Source organism: Salmo salar, chromosome ssa22 (assembly GCF_905237065.1).
Source record: "Salmo salar chromosome ssa22, Ssal_v3.1, whole genome shotgun sequence".
Taxonomy (NCBI): Eukaryota; Metazoa; Chordata; class Actinopteri; order Salmoniformes; family Salmonidae; genus Salmo; species Salmo salar.
Genome location: NC_059463.1, coordinates 5197720 through 5220294, shown reverse-complemented (window position 1 = coordinate 5220294; position 22575 = coordinate 5197720). Strand labels below are relative to the sequence as shown.

Genomic DNA, 22575 nt, shown 5'->3' with positions numbered 1-22575 from the left:
TTTGGTTTTTGATCGTAAAAAAGGACCCCCCCCGACACACACAAACGCACACAAAGTGAGACTCACCAGCCTGTCGATTACACTCTGGATGGTGTTGAACCACTCTCTAATCAGTGAATCTGTCTCTGACTGCAGTAGGAACTCATTCCCTGTCACCGTCCTCAGCTACCACACAGACAGACAAATACCATGGGTTAGTCCCAAATCAAACACTACTTCCTAGGCAGTGTAGTACTTCTTGTGGTGTATGCTACTTCTCCCAAAAATTGTATTTCCATTCAGTCAATTCGGGAAATGAATTTAAATTGCAGTGAGAACGAATGGTGATTTTCAATTCTTAAAGTTGAATTTTTAAGGCATATTGAATTGACTGAGTTGAAATTGAATTGGCTCCAACTCTGGTGCACACAGCTACAACACATACACAACTTCCTCTCAAAATTTCAGTAGGACTAAAATATCCACATTTGACTTCCCCAAAATACAGGGTGAAATAAAGTGTCTTAAAAATGTAATTTAAATTATATCCAAACAAAAAAATGGTGGTTTGAGGGACATTGTGAAATGTAGAGGAATGGGGATATGCTAGGAAAGTGACTCCCTCCCTTCCTACTCCACTCCATCCCTCCCTCCTGGTGTGTATCTGACCTTGAAGACGTTCTTCTTGCTTGACAGATTGTTGGCCCACTGTAGCTGAGCTCCTCTTAGGTCTACACTGCTCTCTGGACAACTGTTCCCTGGTTTCTGGAGAAAAAAACACACACACACACACACAATCATTATTATAAGTGATACACTTATAATCTGGGAACCCAGAAACACAGCTGGCCAGCTACAGATTTTCTGTCACTGTTGGATGATTATGAAACTTCAGAAGCTATTTTGAATACATTTTCTTGGTACTAGAGTCATTAAATACACATTGCGGGGAGTTACTGCTTTCAATGTTGGGCCAAAATGTTGTTACAAGGTTTTCATAAGACAGTGACGGTATATTAACAATCTGTCATGGGAGACTAATATATTGTTAACTGTAGTTATCATGTTATCAAACATTTGTGGGTTTATGTGTTTCAAGGTGGATAACACTGTCTTACCCAGCTGGAGGGGGTCTGAGATTTGGGATCCTTGAAGAAAACCAGACTATTCCCAACCAGAACCACCCAGGATGGATTCCAGTTTTTCCTAAAACATACACCAAGTCACATGGTCAAGAAAAACTCCTGGGACTGAGAAAAAACTCCATCTTACATGTAGTATTAACATCAATCCCTCCAAGATGAGCCTGTCTTACCTCAGCTTCCTGCCTCCCTCTGCTATCTTGGTCTTATTCAGCAGACCTGCCTTCTCCAACTCCTGGGGATGGGCGAGATGGGGAGAGTTGATGGTGTTATAGAGACATTAGAGTGATAGCTAACTAGTAGTGAGAACATTAGGGTCAGTGGAGACATGGAGACATTGGGTGGGGGAGGAGGGTAGAGTGGGGCATGAGATAGTGGGGGCAGTAGCAGTGGGTGAGGCAGATGGCCTTTGGAGACAGGGGACAACAGGGACAGTGGAGAAGAGACATGGAGGAGGAAGGTAGAAGGTGTGATTCTCACTGGTGTGGAGCTGTCATTGCTGTCTGGAGAGCTGGCTGGAGAGGGAGGCTCCACCACCACACTGGTCACAGGATAGGAGCAGTCTCTGCACTGCTGATCCAGCTAGGAACACCACATACAGACTGTTACATCTAGACAGATATAGTGTCTATGTGTGTGTGCGTGTTTCTGCTTGCTTGTGTGCATTAGTTTGAGTAGAGGTTGGTGGCACCTTAATTGGGAAGGACGGGCTCGTGGTAATGGAGTGGAATAAGTGGAAGGGTATCAAATACGTCAAACACATGATTTCCATATGTTTGATGCCATTCCATTTACTCCGTTCCAGCCATTATTATGAGGCCTCCTCCCCTGCTGTGCACCCAGAGGCATCATGTCCATAGAGGGCACATGCCCCCTCAGATTTGTCCTGTAAAAAATAAATAAATAATGTAATTTAAATGTGTTAATGTTGTTGTTTCTCTGTTATACTACTAGCCACCTAGCAATTTTATGAAGTTGGCTTTAGCTAGCCCAGATAGGTTTCTTATCTCCCAACCTCATAACTAGCTACCAAGACATTTCTGTGACAATCGTCGAAAGGAGTAGACCAAGGTGCAGTGTGGAAAGTGCTCATAATGATATTTATTGTAACTCAGAACACTAATCAAAATAACAACACAACGCAAAACGAACGTCACGTCTGCAGGCTTTACTGAGCAGTACAAAAACAAGATCCCACAACTGAAGGTGGACAAAAGGGCTGCCTAAGTATGATCCCCAATCAGAGACAACGATAGACAGCTGCCTCTGATTAGGAACCATACTCGGCTCAACACAAAGAAATAGAAAACATAGAATGGAACTTAGAAATTTACCACAGACTGCCCACCCCACACCCTGACCTAACAAAATAGAGAAATAAACCGTCTCTCTCAGGTCAGGGCGTGACAATTTCAGGCAATCAATCAAGTTCAAGTAGCTAGCTTGTCTAACTATCTTAACTTGCATGTCTGCTGGCAAGGTTGGTAGACTTTAAAAAACCAAGCAATAACTAAATGTACTGAATAAGACTCACATTATTTTCAATATTTTACCCAATTTTTTTTTTTACATAGAATTAAGCATAATGATAATGGGTCTAGATTGCAGGAAAAAAGCTGTTTCAGGTGTTTGAAGTGCAAAATTTCTCCTCCTTATGGATATGGGGCATATTCCCCCTCCGGGCCAACCCAAAACCATCCACACATACTTAGTGGCCCCTCAGATTTTTGAGGTGCATGATGCCCCTCTGTGAGCCTGTGTTTTTCTGTTTGTATGCTTATTCATGTGTGCATGTGTAGTGTGTGTGTGTGTGTGTGTGTGTGTGTGTGTGTGTGTGTGTGTGTGTGTGTGTGTGTGTGTGTGTGTGTTTGCCTGCCTCTGTGCGTGCCTGTACAGTACCTTGCCGTTTTCAAGCAGTATCATGGATCGTGAGTGGCTGAGCTGCTCTGTCTCATGACGCAGTAGGGCCTCCTTGTTTTCCGTACTGAAGGCTGTTGTACTGATGGTGTCTGAGGATACTGCTCGCTGCATACTCTACAGGACACCAACACAGAGGGGAAGACAAGTTATTCACTCTGTGTGTGCGTATCAGACAAAAAAAATGGAGACCTACAGTACTGGGTTAGGCACGGCATCAGCAAGAAAAAAAGACTGCCAAAACTGTGATACACTCCCAAGTGTACTGTGTGTATATTTGTTGTATTTGATTTACAGACTATCTTTTGCTATCCAGAACCTGCTTAAAGCCATTTGATATGGACCCTTCTCATAGTGAGTTTGGCAGCAGGTAGTTTAGTGGTTAAGAGTGTTGGACCAGTGAAAGGTCACTGGTTCGAATTCCCGAACCGACTAGGTGAAAAATCTGCCGATGTGCCCTTGATCAAGGCACTTAGCCCTAATTGCTCCTGTAAGTCGGTCTGGAGAAAAGCGTCTGCTAAATGACTAAAATGTCAAATGTTTGGCAGAGTCGCTCACACACACACACACACACACACACACACACACACACACACACACACACACACTGTGCCATACCCCGACACACACCCCAGGGGTCACTGGCCCAGAACAGTGAAGTCCCTTAATGCTCTGTTATTCTCTGTTGATACTGAGCCAGATGGTAAACTAACCCAGTTCTGTTTTGATCAGCTTTGTTTCACTCCACTTCACATGGGCTGAGAGACAGGAGGCTGCTGCCACTGCCTATGACACACAACTCACGACCCGACACACAAATCACAACCTTACGACACAAGCAGTGTCTGTCCCAAACGGCTCCCTATTTTCTATATAGTGCAATACTGTTGACCAGAACAACCGGATTGTGCCATAGAGATGAAAAATAAATACCCATCTTGATGTGTGCCATCTTTCCATGATGAGTGGTTGAGGATTTGTTTTGGAGCCAGATCTGCTAGATAAGGTTCAGGCAAACAAGGCACCTGCCTCTATTCTCACTGTGAGGCAACATGTTGCAGTAACACTGGAGTGCAACATACCACCTGACATCACAAGATGACATTGTGTAACTGGATTCTTGACTGGTGTTATAAAGAGGATCGGAACACATAAGAATGCCTCAGACATTCTAAAGCCTGTTTGGCACCATGGCCCCATCTTAGCTTCAATTCCTGAACATCTGATCATGAGAATTGGAGAGGTCTTGTCACTGCCTTATGTGCCAGAAGGTACGAAGAGGATAACTAAGCAAGACTGCTTGCTTCAGATAGCCCCAATAGGGGAATTAGTTTGTATACTGTAGGTATTGTTGTTTTACACATCAACTGTACTTTGACTTCCTTGTTTGATGCCAGGAAGTTATTTCCCCTGTAATCATCTGTAAATTCCATTTCAATCAAATCTCACCTGTTCCAGCTCCCAGCCACTGTCAGGCTTCTGGCCGGTGAAGAGGAAGTCTGGAGATAGCTGGATGATAAGAAGAAGAAGAAGAAAAATACTTTATTGATCTATTTCCTTACAGTCCATGTATCTTTTGCTTTCACTACACAGGCATATTAAAACCAACACTGGCCTATAATTGCCAACACAATAAGCAACACTTAAAAGCATGAATACACACTTTCCTTTCCAAACATTCCAGTTGACTTGCCAGCACATCATATTTCACCACTCATCCTGATTATGAAAAACAGGATGCAGATTGAACAGTAAGCAGAGCTTGCAAGCATACACACACACAACACTCACGCCAACGGCTGACAGTTGAAACTTTTCTAATGAACGGCATGACTGAGTGCTCTCCTTACCGCACCACAGTTAGATAGCATTGTCACCGTTTAAACCTAACGTTCTGCTGACGTGCATGCTGTCATAGAACTGGGACATACACACACACACATGCAGGTACAGTCATAATGATCAGTTATCTACCGATCGCGAAGATGACAGCACTAACATGAGCCTATATGCTAACTGATGACACATAACAGTAGTGCTGTCTTTCCGATCTCACACACAAATGTAGAGGGGGTTACGACTCTTAACTTACAGACACACTGTTATTCAGCTTGTAGACCTCGATCAGATGAAAGTCCAGATTAAAACAAAACTGATATGAAGTGTTCCCTTGTTAATCCATTTGAGAGTTAGTCCCCCCCACTGTCAGTCAGTTGAAGTAGCTTTCTGATACACACTTCTTTTTTTTTATCTCGAACAAAGTAAATACAACCCCAAACCACTTCTGCCCGTATGTCCTTCTCTCTCTCACCAAACTTCCCCTTTCTATAAGGAAGCTAACACTATCAGCATCTACAATCGCCCTCACTCTGCACAACCAGGAAGCCATGTGCCAGACTAAGAGAGAGACATTATCATATCAACAATATAACAACACTAAGAGTTACAACAGCACAGAGACTTATTTTAGCTCCTGGAATTGAGTTCCTTGAATGCTCTTATCTTTATAGTTACCATGGTGACCAATAAGTCAGTTGGGGTTGAAGTTAAATGAGGCCCAGACACAACTTGACTTTACAGTACTCTGTGGTTATTCCTGTAAGTACAGTGTAACAACTATTGTAATTGCTCATTGTTACACTGTACAACCCCTACAGATGTCGGATCTTAACCTGATCACTCTTGTCACAGAGAATTTTCCTGCTGCATCAGGAAATTCAAATGAGCCTCATGAGTCCCTGAAAAATATCAGTTATCTTTCTCTCCATTCGGGAGGAATCGAGTCACTGGCATCAAGGCATGCTATCAAAATAATTGTCTCTCTCGCTCGCTAAAATGCTAGGCCTAGGTCCTATTACTGCAACATTCAAATGTACAAACATGTACCTGAAATCCAGCCATACACATCAACAACCTTTGTTTAATATACAGTTGAAGTCGGAAGTTTACATACACCTTAGCCAAATACATTTAAACTCAGTTTTTCACAATTCCTGACATTTAATCCTAGTAAAAATGCCCTTTCTTAGGTCAGTTAGGATCACCACTTTATTTTAAGAATGTGAAATGTCAGAATAATAGTAGAGAGAATGATTTATTTCAGCTTTTATTTCTTTCATCAAATTCCCAGTGGGTCAGACGTTTACATACACTCAATTAGTATTTGGAAGCATTGCCTTTAAATTTTGACTTGGGTCAAACGTTTCGGGTAGCCTTCCACAAGCTTCCGACAATAAGATGGGTGGATTTTGGCCCATTCCTCCTGACAGAGCTGGTGTAACTGTCACGTCCTGACCATAGTAAGTTGTTATTTTCTATGGTAGAGTGGTCAGGGCGTGACAGGGGGTGTTTATCTGTTTTTGTATGTCTATGTTCAGTTCTAGTTTTTGTATTTCTATGTTGGTCGTTGTTTGGCATGACCTCCAATTAGAGGCAGCTGGTTGTCGTTGTCTCTAATTGGAGGCCATATTTAAGTTGATGTTTGTCCCACCTGTCCTTGTGGGTGATTATCTTTTGAGTAGTATGTATTCCTCTCTGCGTCACGGTTTGTTGTTTTTTTGTTAGTTATAGTATTTATGTATTGCATCACGTTTCACGGTTATAATAAATATGTGGATCAAAAACGCTGCATCTTGGTCTGCTCCTTATTACAGCTGTGACAGTAACTGAGTCAGGTTTGTAGGCCTCCTTGCACGGACATTCTTTTTCAGTTCTGCCGACACATTTGAGGTCAGGGCTTTGTGATGGCAACTACAATACCTTGACTTTGTTGTCCATAAGCCATTTTGTCACAACTTTGGAAGTATGCTTGGGGTCATTGCCCATTTGGAAGACCCATTTGCGACAAAGCTTTAACATCCTGACAGATGTCTGAAGATGTTGCTTCAATATATCCACGTAATTTTCCTACCTCATGATGCCATCAATGTTGTGAAGTGCACCAGTCCCTCCTGCAGCAAAGCACCCCCACAATATGATGCTGCCAACCCCGTTCTTCACGGTTGGGATGGTGTTCTTCGGCTTGCAAGCCTCCCCCTTTTTACTCCAAACATAACGATGGTCATCATGGTCAAATAGTTATATTTTTGTTTCATCAGACCAGAGGACATTTCTCCAAAAAGCACGATCTTTGTCCCCATGTGCAGTTGCAAACCATAGTCTGGGTTTTTTATGGCGGATTTGGAGTAGTGGCTTCTTCCTTGCTGTTCGGCCTTTCAGGTTATGTCAATATAGGACTCATTTTACTGTGGATATAGATACTTTTGTACCTGTTTCCTCCAGCATCTTCAAAAGGTCCTTTGCTGTTGTTCTGGGATTGATTTTCACTTTTCACACCAAAGTACGTTCATCTCTAGGAGACAGAATGCATCTCCTTCCTGAGCAGTATGACGGCTGCACGGTCCCATGGTGTTTATACTTGCGTACTGTTGTTTTTACAGATGAAAGTGGTACCTTCAGGCATTTGGAAATTGCTCCCAAGGATGAACCAGACTTGTGGAGGTCTACAATTTTGTTTCTGAGGTCTTGGCTGATTTATTTTCCTTTCCCGTGATGTCAAGCAAAGAGGCACTGAGTTTGAAGGTAGGCCTTGAAATACATCCACAGGTACACCTCCAATTGACACAAATGATGTCAATTAGCCTATCAGAAGCTTCTAAAGCCATTACATAATTTTCTGGAATTTTCCAAGCTGTTAAAAGGCACAGTCAACTTAGTGTATGTAAACTTCTGACCCACTGGAATTGTGATACAGTGAAATAATCTGTCTGTAAACAATCGTTTGTAAAATGACTTGTGTCATGCACAAAGTAGATGTCCTAACCGACTTGCCAAAACTATAGTTTGTTAACAATACATTTGTGGAGTGGTTGAAAAACGAGTGTTAATGACTCCAACCCAAGTGTATGTAAACTTCCGACTTCAACTGTAGCTTAATAACATAAGATAGATATTGGTCTCCACTAGGGCTCCGACAATGTCATGTGTATGCTTAGGTCAAAATTGAGTTCAATGGTGGCCTGGGGTGGTTAACAGTTCGGGCTGCTGCCTTCAGCGCACATAAAGGCCTACCTTGTCGGCATAAGTATGATTCCGGCCCACGCCGGCCCACGCTTTATTTCTATTGTAGACTATGGAATGCTTGTCAAATAGATAAATCACCCTTAGTCTGTTCAAAAAGGACTAAGTTGTTCCGGTTAGAGGTGACCAATAATGGTTGTTATTAAGATTAGCTGTGCTTGTACATTTTGCATGTATTGCGATAATCTAGTGTCACCGATGGTTGCAATAGGCCCCTTGTTATTTTATGATATTACAATACATTCTGTAGGCTACCCGTTAGCCTATCCTACTGTATCTAGGGAGTTTTTCCTAGCCACCATGCTTCTACATCTGCATTGCTTGCTGTTTGGAGTTTTAGGCTGGGTTTCTGTATAGCACTTTGTGACATCGGCTGATGTAAAAAGGACTTTATAAATACATTTTATTGATTGATCCATTGTCACATAATGCAAGGTGTGAAAACCGATAATAGCCTACTGTTTGTGTTTCCCTGGCTGAGTTGATGAGCTGATTTGTGCCATCAGTTGATTGACAGATGTAGGCCTACTGTAGAACGATACATTTTCCTCCAGTGTGGATGCTCGTCCACGTTTTATAGCTATGTATAATTTGTAAATATAGTTTTGGTCTTTGGTGTGGATTGAAAGCCTGTATTGTGCGGCTTTAATATTTCATTTCGTAAAGCTGACAGGATGTTTATGAATTTGAGCCTATCCAAAGACGATTTCGTTGGGCTGAGACACTTTTCTTTGATGTAAAAATTATAAGACTATTGCCTGCCGCCCTGTACCTTTTGGACTCTGACCTGGTTTATGAACTTCTGCCTGTCCTTGACCTGCCTCTTGCCAGCCCCTTGTTTTTCAATAAATATCAGAGACTCGAACCATCTGCCTCCAGTGTCTACATCTGGGTCTCGCCCTGTGTCGTTATAACTATTCATTTTACTTCTTGAAAACATTGAAATATAAATTAAATGAACTTGTGGGCCTAATGTAGACCCAGGCTGGTCATATTGCCCAGTAACTCAGGAGGCTCAGGAGCCAAAGAGCGCTGCTTAGACCACTGCCCTGCGGCAGCTCACAATGCTCTAGCAAGCACTAAAGAATACTATGAATAGTGATGATACATAGGCATGTCATTTTTTATTTTACTTTAAGCCTTGCCCAAACCATAGCCCTAACCTTAACTATTCTGAATGAATGGGTAAAGTGTTCATTTTTGAGTTGTTTCTGTTTTAACCCTTTAAGCATGCAGAATTAATGCGTCAAAAATAGAAGATCATCCATGAGTCAAATTGCAGGGGGTCGGATTTGAACCCATGCCGACACTGGCATATGTGTGCCGGAGTCAGTGACTGTAACCGCTGGACCCACAAGCACTGAGGAAACCTATAGTTTATTCTACCTATTGTTTTTCTTCAACATACAATAAAACAATTGACCTGATTTTGCCTAACGAAAAATACATCTACCCCCTACAAATACGTCAATTTATTTTAATCCACATAAGAATTCACACAAGACGCTGCAGCCTGCACGTAGCCTCAGGCGCGGACTGGGACAAGAATTCCACCCTGGAATTTTAGCCACACCAGCCCATTTCACTGTGCACGCCGCCAACTCACAGCCCCTGGCAGGCAACCAGCTATACACACACACCCAATCCCCACACACCCTACTTAGACACAGGTAGTAGTGCTGATACATAACATTGACAATAGAGTAAAGCGTTTCTAAACCATTTCTGTACCAATGACTGTTGAGACATGGTGGTTCTCCTCTTTTTTAACCAGCTCATGTTTAAAACAAATACAATATGTAAAAACCCCACTGAAGATACAACTCACCACTATAACTGTGCCTCTGCTCGTCCCTGTTGTGCTGTCTATCTATCTCAGCATCTTCTCTGCTGTCACTCTGTGCTTCTTCTTGTTCTCTGTCTGTCTGCCTGTCTGTCTGCTTAAGCCTTATACGTTATAAAAGCCAAACTAACGACTTAGGCTATATCGCAAATGAGTGTCTGTCATATGTGTTGCTCTGAATCAACACCTATCGGAAGTGTTAGTTACTACAGGGCTCCAGAGTCCAGACTAACATTTTTCCCTGGTGTCACTGGTGCCATTAACTTTTACAGTTGGTGGCATCAACCCATGAGTAATAGTTTTATGAAGTCATTCATGATGCTTTATTAAGAAATGTAATAAATAGGCTACTGAGGTCTTCAAGAAATACCTGGTTTCATCTAACACGTCCAAGCAGGAATCCATCACTCAAGATATTTTGATGTGCAACCTAATCCAGTAATTGTCATGAATTTTGGATTGACAATTATTGACTATTGTTGCTATATTTTACTGTTCAAATAGGACTCCAGAATATTTTTGTTTGTTTTGTTCAATAGATATGAATTACATACATCTTATTTGCGCTAACTAATATCATAGGCTAATTAATTTGTGGTCAACACCTGAGGAATTGGAAACTCAACACATTAACTAAATTACTATCTCTAAATGTAATAGGCTACTCACTGCTAGTAGCCATGTATTCATCCAACAGTAAATGTAATGTCCTAAAAAAAATTGCGGTCGTAGGCTACTACCTATGAGACCTATAGGCCTATGCCCTTGCAATGGCTGGTGTGCATTTCCATATCTCAAAGCCATATAATATCTTGGTTGTAAAATAGTTGGTATTAAGCTGAATATTGAGAGATGAGAAATAAAAATTGTACCTACAGACAGCTGAGACCCTCCTCTTTTTGACAGTGAGAAGGGGACGAAGCTTTCAATTCTGTGTTTTTCCTATAATTACATTTTGAAATGTTAAAACCGTGCCGTCCGTTGCCCACTGATCTAGAAGGGTTTTCTGTACTGATCAGCCAATGGCTCATTATAGATTAGAATAACATGGGCCGATGGCCATGTCAACTTTTTCATATTTCTTTAAATAAATATATATATTAGTTGTGTGTGTCAATATTGATCAGCCCACCCAACTAAAAAATGGTCCAGCCCATTTGGCATTTGCCTGAATTGCTAGATGGCCAATGCGTCCTTACATAAAGTAGAATGTTGGTAAGGTGTGCATTGTATACAAACACCGCTTCCAGCTGCTTCCTAGTGGTGACTCTAAATATTTGTTTAGATATTCAAATCTTTAAAAAAATATTTTTCAGTTGTTTTATTATGTATTCAATGCAAGCAATAGGCAGAATTAATCATTGGTGGCCTCAGTGCCTGTGTGTTCCAGCGGTTTCAGCTAGTGGAGTAGGCAAAGGTTAGAATCCAGGCCCACTGCCCTTTGACTAACCCTCCCCTATCTTGCCTGTTTTTCCAACACTTTTCTATCTCTTCAATAAAAGCAAAACAATTACGAAAGGAGTGGGACTGCCCTAATCGTTAAAAAATACTTTAAAGAAATAATAAATCATTGGACAAATAACAATTAGATTGTTAGCACACGTCCAACATAACATATGATTATAAATAATACAAGGTAGGCTAAATTGACTAAAAGAACATGCACAGACCTAGAAAGCAACAATAGCCAGGTAACACAAACAATCGCCTATTATTGTTTTTCACACCTTTCATTATGTGCCTGGCTCCCAGACGGCGTTCCAATTCAGCCCAAAGTTGTTCGATGGAGTTGAAGTCAGGGCTCTGTGCAGGCCAGTCAAGTTCTTCCAAATCGATCCCGACAAAGATTTCTGTATGGACCTTGCTTTGTGCACGAGGGCATTGTCATGCTAAACAGGAAAGGTGTGTGGCTGAAATAGCAGAATCCACTCATTTGAAGGGGTGTCCTCAGACTTTGTATATACAGTGTATGTTCGCCCTCTGGTTGGTATTATCATCGGAAGAACTTAGTCCTTTTTGAACAGACTAAGAGCAATTTATCTATTTGACAAGCATTCAGCATTTACCACATCAAATCCACTGTGGCAATTTATCCGACACTTTGTATGAATGGAAACTATTGTTTGTGTGGCATACTGTTACAATTAGATTTTTTTGCTATTTACGTTATCCATTAAATACAACTGTCTTTAAAATTAAAGTGTCTGTAATGGTAATTTCTTATCTAGATTGGGATGAAAGTCGTCAGGAAGCCTTGCGGTTAGCCTTGCGCCAGTAACCGAAAGGCCTCTGGTTTGAATACCCAAGCTGACAAGGTGAACAATCTGTCTATGTGCCTTTGAGCAACGCACTTAAACCTAATTTGCTCCAGGGCAGCCGTACTACGATGGCTGACCTGTAAAACAACACATTTCACTGCAACTATCTGGGACTGCCCATTTTTTAAATGTACAACTAAATCAAGTCAATCGGGGGGATTTAGTTATTTTTGCCAGAAGGGCATGGGCCGGAATCAAACCCACACTGACACGGTAGGCCTATATGTGCATGTCGAAGGCAGATTTTCTAACTGCTAGACCACCCTAGGCCTCGATTGAACTAACCTTAGGATCGCTAGAAACCTTAAGATGTCCTCTGAAGGCCCTCATCAGCTCAGCCAGGGAAACACAAACTGTAGCCTATTATGGGGTTTGACACCTTTCATTATGTGACAATGGATAGAGTTAAATGGGTAGCCTAAAGAATATGGACAAATATGGCCCCACTGGTCCAAATGACTTGACTGCCCCCGCATGCAGAGAAAGAGAACTGCGGGTTTTTGATGAACGTATCTAAATCACAAGGCTTATTTGAACTTCCTGATGTGCAGGAACATATTCCGCAAAAAAAGACTAATCAAATTAAGATCGGACATCTGTAATATAAGTGCATTTTGGGTCAGAGCTTGTTTACGGATGGGGCCAAAGTGTTACCAAGACAACTTGTGGAGTCTTGGTGCCATGTCTATCCATACAGCTCTGCTTGAGTGTTTAAGGCCTGCGAGACTCTCACTGTCAACATTACATTATTAAGTAAATAAAGAAGTACATGGTGAAACTAGGAGGATGTACAGTAGACTAGTTAATAATCCCTTTTTTTTTATTTAGTCTAACACTAATCTGGAACATGAGGTGTTATTCTGGCTCTGAGCCCTAGATGGTGCTACATTCAAAAATGGTCAGAGTAGGAGTGCTGATCAAGGATGTTTTTCATTATGATGTAAAAAGGAAAAACTGATCCTAGATCAGCACCCCTATTCTGATACTCTGCTTCTGAGCAATGCTGTCTGAGACGAGACGGCCTACACTGGCGACCAGGAAGTATGGTAGAGTGACTTTCATAGAAATAGAATAACAAGTGACATCAATAAGAGATCATATCTTTCACCTACCTTGACTAACCGATGCCCCCGCACATTGACTCTGTACCGGTACCCCTTGTACATAGCCTCGCTATTGTAATTTTACTGCTGCTCTTTAATTATTTTTTACTTATCTATTTTTTACTCAACACTTATTTTGTCTTAACTGCATTGTTGGTTAAGGGCTTGTAAGTAAGCATTTCACTGTAAGATGAAATGTGACAAATATGACAAATACAATTTGATTTGATTCACCTGGTCAGTCAATGTCATGGAAAGAGCAGGTGTTCTTAATGTTCTGTATGTCTATGTAATGATACTGTAGTAGGGTTGAGTGACACTAGCTTAGCCAGCTGTACATCTGTATATGGAGATATTTATCTGTGTAATGATTCTGTGATAACTAAATCTTGTTTGTGTAGCTAGAATACTCAAGCAGGAAATAGGGTAGAGTGGCGTTAAGCCAGTCAAAAGTACATCTCTATGTATTGATACTGTGATGCTCTGATTCTGTGATGATAACATAGCTATGTGACAAGATAACACATCCTCAGTGATACAGTACACCACTTCTCCTCTGAAGCCTCTCAGTGTCTTCAGGCATACTGCTATAGGCCACAAGAAATCAAATGAAGATCATTACCCTGTGCATGCCATACAGGCGGTTGAAATTGTAACCATTTGTATAGACATTAGGACAGATAACGTGTGACAGGAAACAGAGCCTGTAGGTGGGCCTACCCTGTGCATGTTGCCATTTCCTGTGCCTGGAATGGGTAATGACAGGTTGTTGGTGTCCTGTGGAAATGTCTGTGGCTGCATCGGACTAGCCTATAGCAGGGAAGAGAGTATAGGTGTTAGTTTCAATGTACATCTGTCCCACCATTTTTCATTGCTAGCAATACTAACATGTGTTGATAGACTCTATTGTCCCAATAAATAGTACTGTTTAACAATAAGTGGGCTGTTCTAATTAAACATAAGACCCTACGTTCTATTATGTCTGTTACCCGGCTGGGGGTGCGTTCGCGGGCTCTGCGGGGGGGTTTCCAAGACCTCTCCTTGGTAACGGTGTTTGCATAGAAACATCGCCCTGTGGTGGGGTCCGAGTACTGCTCCCATAGGTCCAGCACCTGCAGAGCCACAATGGAAATAAGTGTATTACTTTTTGGTGTCATCCTCTATGATATCATGTATGCACGTTGTGTTGGCTATGTGATTTAAAAAATATATATAATGGTTTGAAAGGAACTCTCACTCAAACCTAAAAACATATTAGTTAGCCTATTTTAGGTTAAAAAAAAAAAATACGTTTTTTTGCCTCCATCAGAATAAAATGGTGAAATAAACAAACAAAAATCACCTGTAGTGGTCGCTGACCGGGGGCAGGACTGGGGGGTTCTGCTTGGCTCCGCCTCTTTACCTGATGTAGGGCAGAGTAGAGAGGAGAACCCGTCCACATCAACATGAAAACGTGGCTTATAGAAAACCTTAAGGTCACCAATGTCTACTAACGCTAGTGAACGGGTACATAATGTAATGTAGGATATAAGGAAGCCATCTATTGCACTGAAATAGATTGAAAAGTAAGGAATATATTAATTCTACTAATGATGGCTGAGTGGCATGTGCAACCTACAGATTACACCAGTGTTTCCTTAACTAGTTGGATTTGACAATGGAGTTGTGAAAACTGGGGTTATGTCAGTAACGTCAGGTAGCCTCTAGATGCAGTTGTAATAAACAGACCAGTTTCAGTTATCTTCCTACAGATGTGGCTCTATCTTTTGAACCGTTTAAGCTACAAAATATTATGACCACATCACTTAAAGATAAGACTCTCAGGAACAAGTACATTATGTGTCTGTTTCCCTCTACAATGCCCACAAGCCGTACAGGACTCATTAGAACAGAATGGACAAGACCAGGCACCAGTGGCTACCCGTCATTCATGTTTTGAGCCCCACATTTTTTAGGGGGGAATGCTTGTCACATTTTTTAGGGGGGCTTTCCTGTTTTGTATGTTATTTTGGCATTACTACGTGTCACATGTCAGTTTGGAAACAATGTAAATAATATATATATGTATCATTGAGTTAATAAAGCCGCAGAAAGCACTGAGCTAGGCTGAAACACCTACATTTTGGAGCTGCCTTACTCAAGAAAACAAAAAAGAGACCATGTTTGGTCTCTTTTTTGTTTTCTTGAGTAAGGCAGCTCCAAAATGTAGGTGTTTCAGCCTAGCTCAGTGCTTTCTGTTGTGGTGGGGCAAGCCAGCAGAAAATATGGAGTGTTGCGGCTTGATTGGCTCAGTGTTCTGTCCCTCATGGGGACACTATGTCACCATCCAAGTCTAACATGCTGACCAGACCGCACGCGCCATCACACGCATGTTGATTTGGTCCCCCCACACCAGACGCGATCAGGACACGCAGGTTGAAATATCAAAACAAACTCTGAAGCAACTATATTAATTTGGGGACAGGTCAAAAAGCATTAAACATTTATGGCAATTTAGCTAGTTAGCTTGCTGATGCTTGCTGATTTGTCTTGGGATATAAACATTGGGTTGTTATTTATAAATGCACAAGGTCCTCTACCCCAACAATTAATCCACAGAAAAAAACGGTAAACCGAGTTCGTTTCTAGTAATCTCTCACTCCTTCAGGATTCTTCTTCTTTGGACTTTATATGGCAGTTGGCAACCAACTTTAAGGTACATTACCACAACCAACTGGGCTGGAGTGTGGACCTCAGCTCATCTTTCAATCACCCACCTGGGTACATGCTCCTAAAAACCAATGTGGAGATGGGAGAGGCAGGACTTGCAACGCATCGAGCCTCACAAATACAACAAAGTTCTATTTTAGTGCTTGGCTAGGCAGACGCTCGCTGATGCGCGCGAGCAGTGTGGGTTCAATGATTGAATAAGATGTGTACATTTATTTTGCAACGCTCGCGCATGCAACGGTTGGCATGTAAGGGTAGAGCTAGAAGATTCAAGCCCCTTGGGTGCTGCCATAGAGTTACATTAGAAGTGCCCATCCAAGAAGGCTCAAGGTCACTGGCCACAGATAAAATTACGTCAAATTACATTATATCTACAGTAGCTTTGATTGGACATGTCAACATCATACTTTCAAAATCTTAGCTAGCAGTCATCATCATGAATCAAGTCGACAATCTACTGGCAAATCCTTTTTAATCCTTGTCATATGAAGAGAAATAATGAAGATAAATGATTGATAAAACATATCGGTGCTCATCGGCCATTGGACATAAACATTATACAACAAGTTGGAAATCGCAAATTCAACAATGAGGGGTTTGGAAGGAATCAGTGTGGCTAACTGCCAGCACTGTAAAGCAATCATTAGCCTGCTATTGTCACATCCTGACCATAGTAAGTTGTTATTTTCTGTGGTAGAGTAGGTCAGGGCGTGACAGGGGGGTGTTTGTCCGTTTTTGTATTTCTATGTTTAGTTTCTAGTTTTTGTATTTCTAGGTTGGGTTTTGTTTGTCATGACCTCCAATTAGAGGCAGCCTGTTGTCGTTGTCTCTAATTTGAGGCCATATTTAAGTTGATGTTTGTCCCACTTGTGTTTTGTGGGTGATTATCTTTTGAGTAGTGTGTTGTCCTCTCTGCGTCACAGTTTGTTGTGTTTGTCTTTTCAAGTATTTGGTGTTTTGCAAAGTTTCACAATAAATATAAGTATGTGGAACCATGAACACGCTGCATTTTGGTCCGCTCCTTCAGACAGCCGTGACAGCTATTCAGTGGATGTGGCTGTGTGGTTTAAAATGATAAACATTCAACATTGGCCATGCTGTCAATGAAGCATGATTTGTGCCGCGCTCAAAACAACTGTTTACTCAGAACTGAAAAATCTGACTTTAGTGAGTTCAAGACAACTGGGAACTCGGGAAAAACGAGCTATGACTGGAAAAAAAAAACTATAAATTAAACTTTCAGAAATTGGGCCTCTTTCTAGAGCTACGACCTGAAGATCACTGACGTCATCATGATTCAACCTTTATTTTTTCGAATTCCCAGCACCATAAATCCAGAGAATTTCAGACTTTGATGACAAAGTTTGATGACAAAATTTGCCCACGAAGGACTGCCGCGCCACCTTCCTGTTCAAGAGAGCACAGCACAACAAGGTGAGTCCAAAAATGTCTTGTATGCTGCTGTATAAATGATGTAATATGCCAGGGAGATATGCATAAAGTACACTGCTTTGCAAAAGTATTCACACCCCTTGGCGTTTTTCCTATTTTGTTGCATTATAACCTGTAATTTAAATGGATTTGTATTTGTATTTCATGTAATGGACATACACAAAATAAGATCTGGTGCAACCAATTACCTTCAGAAGTCGCATAATTAATTAAATAAAGTCCACCTGTGTGCAATCTAAGTGTCACATGATCTCAGTATATATACACCTGTTCTGAAAGGCCCAGAGTCTGCAACACCACTAAGCAAGGGGCACCACCAAGCAAACGGCACCATGAAGACAAAGGAGCTCTCCAAACAGGTCAGGGACAAAGTTGTGGAGAAGTACAGATCAGGGTTGGGTTATAAAAAAATATCAGAAACTTTGAACATCCCACGGAGCACTATTAAATCCATTATTAAAAAAATGGAAAGAATATGGCACAACAAACCTGCCAAGAGAGGACCGCCCACCAAAACTCACGGACCAGGCAAGGAGGGCATTAATCAGAGAGGCAACAAAGCGACCAAAGATAACCCTGAAGGAGCTGCAAAGCTCCACAGCGGAGATTGGAGTATCTGTCTATAGGACCAGTTTTAGCCGTTCACTACGCAGAGCTGAGCTTTATGGAAGTGTGGCCAGAAAAAAGCCATTGCTTAAAGACAAAAATAAGCAAACACGTTTGGTGTTCGCCAAAAGGCATGTGGGAGACTCACCAAACATATGGAAGAAGGAACTCTGGTCGGATGAGACTAAAATTGAGCTTTTTGGCCATCAAGGAAAATGCTATGTCTGGCACAAACCCAACACCTCTCATCACCCCGAGAACACCATCCCCACAGTGAAGCATGGTGGTGGATGGTGTTTCATCGGCAGGTACTGGGAAACTGGCCAGAATTGAAGGAATGATGGATGGCGCTAAATACAGGTAAATTCTTGAAGGAAACCGGTTTCAGTCTTCCAGAGATTTGAGACTGAGACGGAGGTTCACCTTCCAGCAGGAAAATGACCCTAAGCATACTGCTAAAGCAACACTCAAGTGGTTTAACAGGAAACATTTAAATGTCTTGGAATGGCCTAGTCAAAGCCCAGAACTCAATCCAATTGAGAATCTGTGGTATGACTTAAAGATTGCTGTACACCAGCAGGAACCCATCCAACTTGAAGGAGCTGGAGCAGTTTTGCCTTTAAGAATGGGCAAAAATCCCAGTGGGTAGATGTGCCAAGCTTATGGAGACATATCACAAGAGACTTGCAGCTGTACTTGTGGCAAAAGGTGGCTCTTTCAAAGTATTGACTTTGGAGGGTGAATAGTCATGCATGCTCAAGTTTGTATTTTTTTGTCTTATTTCTTGTTTGTTTCACGATAAATAAAAAAATTGCATCTTCAAAGTGGTAGGCATGTTGTGTAAATCAAATGATACAAACCCCCCCAAAATGTATTTTAATTACAGGTTGTAAAGGCAAGAAAATAGGAAAAATGCCAAGGGGAGTGAATACTTTCGCACTGTAGCTTAAAAAGTAAAGTATGTTGTATCGTAAGCTGTTAGTAGGCCATGTGCCTAGAAACCACATTTGTTTAAGCAAGTCAGCCATATCAGCTATGTTTTTTACAAGGCAGTAAATGAGGCTGAATGAACTGTTTCGCTGACAAACAAGGCTCCGGTGATAGCCAGCAGTAGCAGTGGTAAGGTGTTGGGACTGCTTTTGGGACTCTGCTGTTGGGACAGCTTTATGTAGGCCCTAACAGTTTGTGGGCACCGTTTGTCACCGTTATAGTGCAACTAATGTATTGTTTTGTGTTGTGTTGTGTAGTGGCTTTGCTGGCATGCATCCCATTTTTTTATGCCTCAAAGATTTTCTAATTTAAAATTGTCACTGCTCCGCACTAATTCAGACTAGGGCTAAAATAACATATTCAATGATAATGTACTTTTCTACACAGAAAATCATACACCATTATTGCCTGATGATCCTCTGAACTTCTCAATACATTGCTGATGCATTTCAGTCAGTTCAAACCATTCTTCCTTCAGATTGAAATACTGTCAAAAAAGCTCTCAGACTGATTTGTAATCAGTAGTGGCGCGTGGGTAAAATCACTGAGGAAGCCAAGCCAAGCCAGTAAAAAAGCCATATTACAACCTATGTTGTGATAATTGCGTTGTTTGCTCTATAACCCATTGGTTCATACGCCATCGTGATATACAATAAGGCCGTGACAACAAAATACAACAGTCACACAGTGGAGGAATAAATTCAACTACACATACAGTTGAAGGCGGAAGTTTACATACACCTTAGCCAAATACATTTAAACTCAGTTTTGTATCACAACTGGCCGTGATTGTGCGCTGCCCTATGGGGCTCCCAATTGGCCCAGCGTCGTCCGGGTTAGGGTTTAGCCGGGGTAGGCTGTCATTGTAAATAAGAGTTTGTTCTTAACTGACTTGCATAGTTAAACAAAGGTTAAATTTAAAAAAGAAGTGAAATACCAGAGATTTTCTGTCTTTTAGTTTAGTGCCATAACAAGTGGTCCGTCGAGCCAGATATACATGGATGGGGATCTCAATTCCTCCACCCTCAATGGCAACCCTCAGCCTGACTCCTCCAGAGCTGGGCCCGGCATATGTGAGGTGGAAGCAAGTGGAACCTTCCCTGTCTCACAGCAAAGTGCAGCAAGCGCACATCCAGCAGTCCAGCAGGAGCTAGGCCTAAAGAGGAGCCTGTTTTGGTTGGAAAGAGCATGAGGGGGAAACAGCCCCCAGCCCATTTGAGAGACAATGAGGTTTACCCCTACAAAACCCAATCTCAGAAAATAATAGTTTTAAGTGCCAAGAGCACAGAAACAGGCAAATGTATACATGTACAACACCAGGCCATACACCTCAGCTCTCAATGCCCTGAATGGACAGCCCCATCAGCTTATTTTTTCTAACTTCACCTTTATTTAACTAGTCAAGTCAGTTAAGAACAAATTCTTATTTTCAATGACAGCCTACTGGGGAACAGTGGATTAACTGCCTTGTTCAGGGGCAGAACAACATATTTGTACCTTGTCAGCTGAGGGATTTGAACTTGCAACATTTCAGTTACTAGTCCAATGCTCTAACTACTAGGCTACGCTGCCACCCCATTGGAAGGTTACCAGGATGCTGAGCTCAAGTGTGGCTCACATGTAGACTGGTTGCTGGGTAAACTGCCACCTGGACCATGATGGGTTGATTGAAAACTGCTTGACTCGTGGTATTATAGGACATGGAGTAGCCTAAACCTATACCCTCCAGAACCTGTCTGACTGGTTGCAGGGACCAGAAGACTCTCCCAGACAACTTCTGTTCTCTACCAGGACAAGAGGGAGGTTAACTGGAAAGAACCACTGCACCTGGGTACGACTAACAAGTTCCTGACCAGTGAACGTGACCACAAACAAGCCAGTTACAGCTCTCCTCGTGGTAAGCAGCAAATTAAACCAGAACAAACAAGTTTAAATTCTATTGTCCTTACTGTGAAGGGGAAGAACACTTTCTAGGCTCATGTCTTGAATTCAAGCAGCTTTCCAGGGAGAAGATCAGGGATTGGATCCCAGTTCAAGGCCTCTGCTGGAGGTGTGGGTGAAAACACTCTCCAAAGTAATGCACCCTAAAAAAGCCATGCAACATCTGCAAGGAGTTGCACCTCACAGTACTACATGACTACATATAGCAAGAGCACAGGATAGTCCTTATGGTCAGCACCGACAAAGCCGAGATGGGGGTCCTTTACCTTGACTGTCCAAACAGTCACCATGAGTAATGTTAAAAGTGGTCAGAGTCATCCTACATCATGGTGAGGAGGCGATGGAGACATATGCCATTCTTAATGACGGCTCTGAACGTTCCATCATTCTCCCTGCTACTACCTTGGGTTAGAGGGTGAACCAGGGTGCTTCTGCCTGACCAGACCCAGTTACTCCCAACGTGCTCCTCATGGGGAGGTGCAACAGCTCTCTGCCCCAAGCCATCTATGCTGACAGTGGTCTTGTTGGTCGACGGCGCTGGTGCCATAGAAATCCTGGCTGACCACTTATGGGCTAACATCGACTCTTCCCAGACCAGTGGCCGGTCTGAGGTAGGGTCAAGATGAGGTCTGTGTGAGATCAAGATCAAACCAGGTGGATCAAAAGCAAAACCAGAAGAGACTGCTTTTGGGTGCAGCTGTAGAATAGGCTTTAATATTACTCAAACTTTTTTGTTAACTGTCCCTTTAATTGCACGAACCCCCAAGTCTCTCTCCTTATCCTTGTCCTCTAACTGGGATACCGGCACCTGTATCAACTCCTACCTCATTCAGTGCATTTAAAATAGGCAACCTGCCATAACGCCTGCAATTAACAAGTGGACTTCTGTCTGGTGAAGTCCACAAAGCAAAGACTGGATGTAACAAACCATTATATGACTTGCAACATGGTCAAGCAAGTTTATGTTTAAGACAGTTTACTAAAGAACAACTGATTTAGAACCACGGAGTTAACTTAAGTCAGCACAAAGACAACAGGAGCACTCCCTCTGCTATTTCAGTATCATTTCAACTTAAGCATTTAAATATCATCAAATCAACAAGGCTATATATGCTTAGTTTAATACACTGAAACAAACTTAAAAGAACCCCCCAAAAAAGATACAGTGTTGCTAATGTGGTGTGTGTGCGTGCAAGTAAAAGCCAATGCCATCCTCTCTTCCACGTTGGCAAAACGGTTTATAGCTCTGTTATACAGTACACTTTTCGTTTTTGTTGTCATAGGCTACCTAGCTAAAATACTTTCTAGCCTAACTTTCTCACATTGGCAACAATTAACCAGCTAAGTTAGCTAGCTAGTTAACATGAGCCTAAAAGGTCTAGGCTACATCTAGGCTACATATCGAACTTCAATCGTCTCAGGCCAGTGGCACAACATAATAATTTATGGTTAGATCAGAATCGCCGTCATAATCATTAGCCTGTACAGAGAATTAA

General features: G+C 41.9%; 1 protein-coding gene across 1 annotated transcript in view; it reads right to left on the bottom strand.

Annotated features, from left to right (window-relative positions):
- LOC106582667 (rho GTPase-activating protein 15) overlaps positions 1–22575 on the bottom strand; it is a 64894-nt gene that overhangs the window by 12629 nt on the left and 29690 nt on the right. The window contains exons 6-15 of the mRNA XM_014165943.2: positions 14724–14783; positions 14371–14493; positions 14102–14191; positions 4488–4547; positions 3021–3155; positions 1602–1703; positions 1295–1356; positions 1098–1185; positions 649–744; positions 67–165 (exon numbers count right to left, since the gene is read on the bottom strand). Coding sequence (XP_014021418.1) covers positions 67–165; positions 649–744; positions 1098–1185; positions 1295–1356; positions 1602–1703; positions 3021–3155; positions 4488–4547; positions 14102–14191; positions 14371–14493; positions 14724–14783 — 915 coding nt within the window. The remainder of the gene's footprint in view (positions 1–66; positions 166–648; positions 745–1097; positions 1186–1294; positions 1357–1601; positions 1704–3020; positions 3156–4487; positions 4548–14101; positions 14192–14370; positions 14494–14723; positions 14784–22575) is intronic.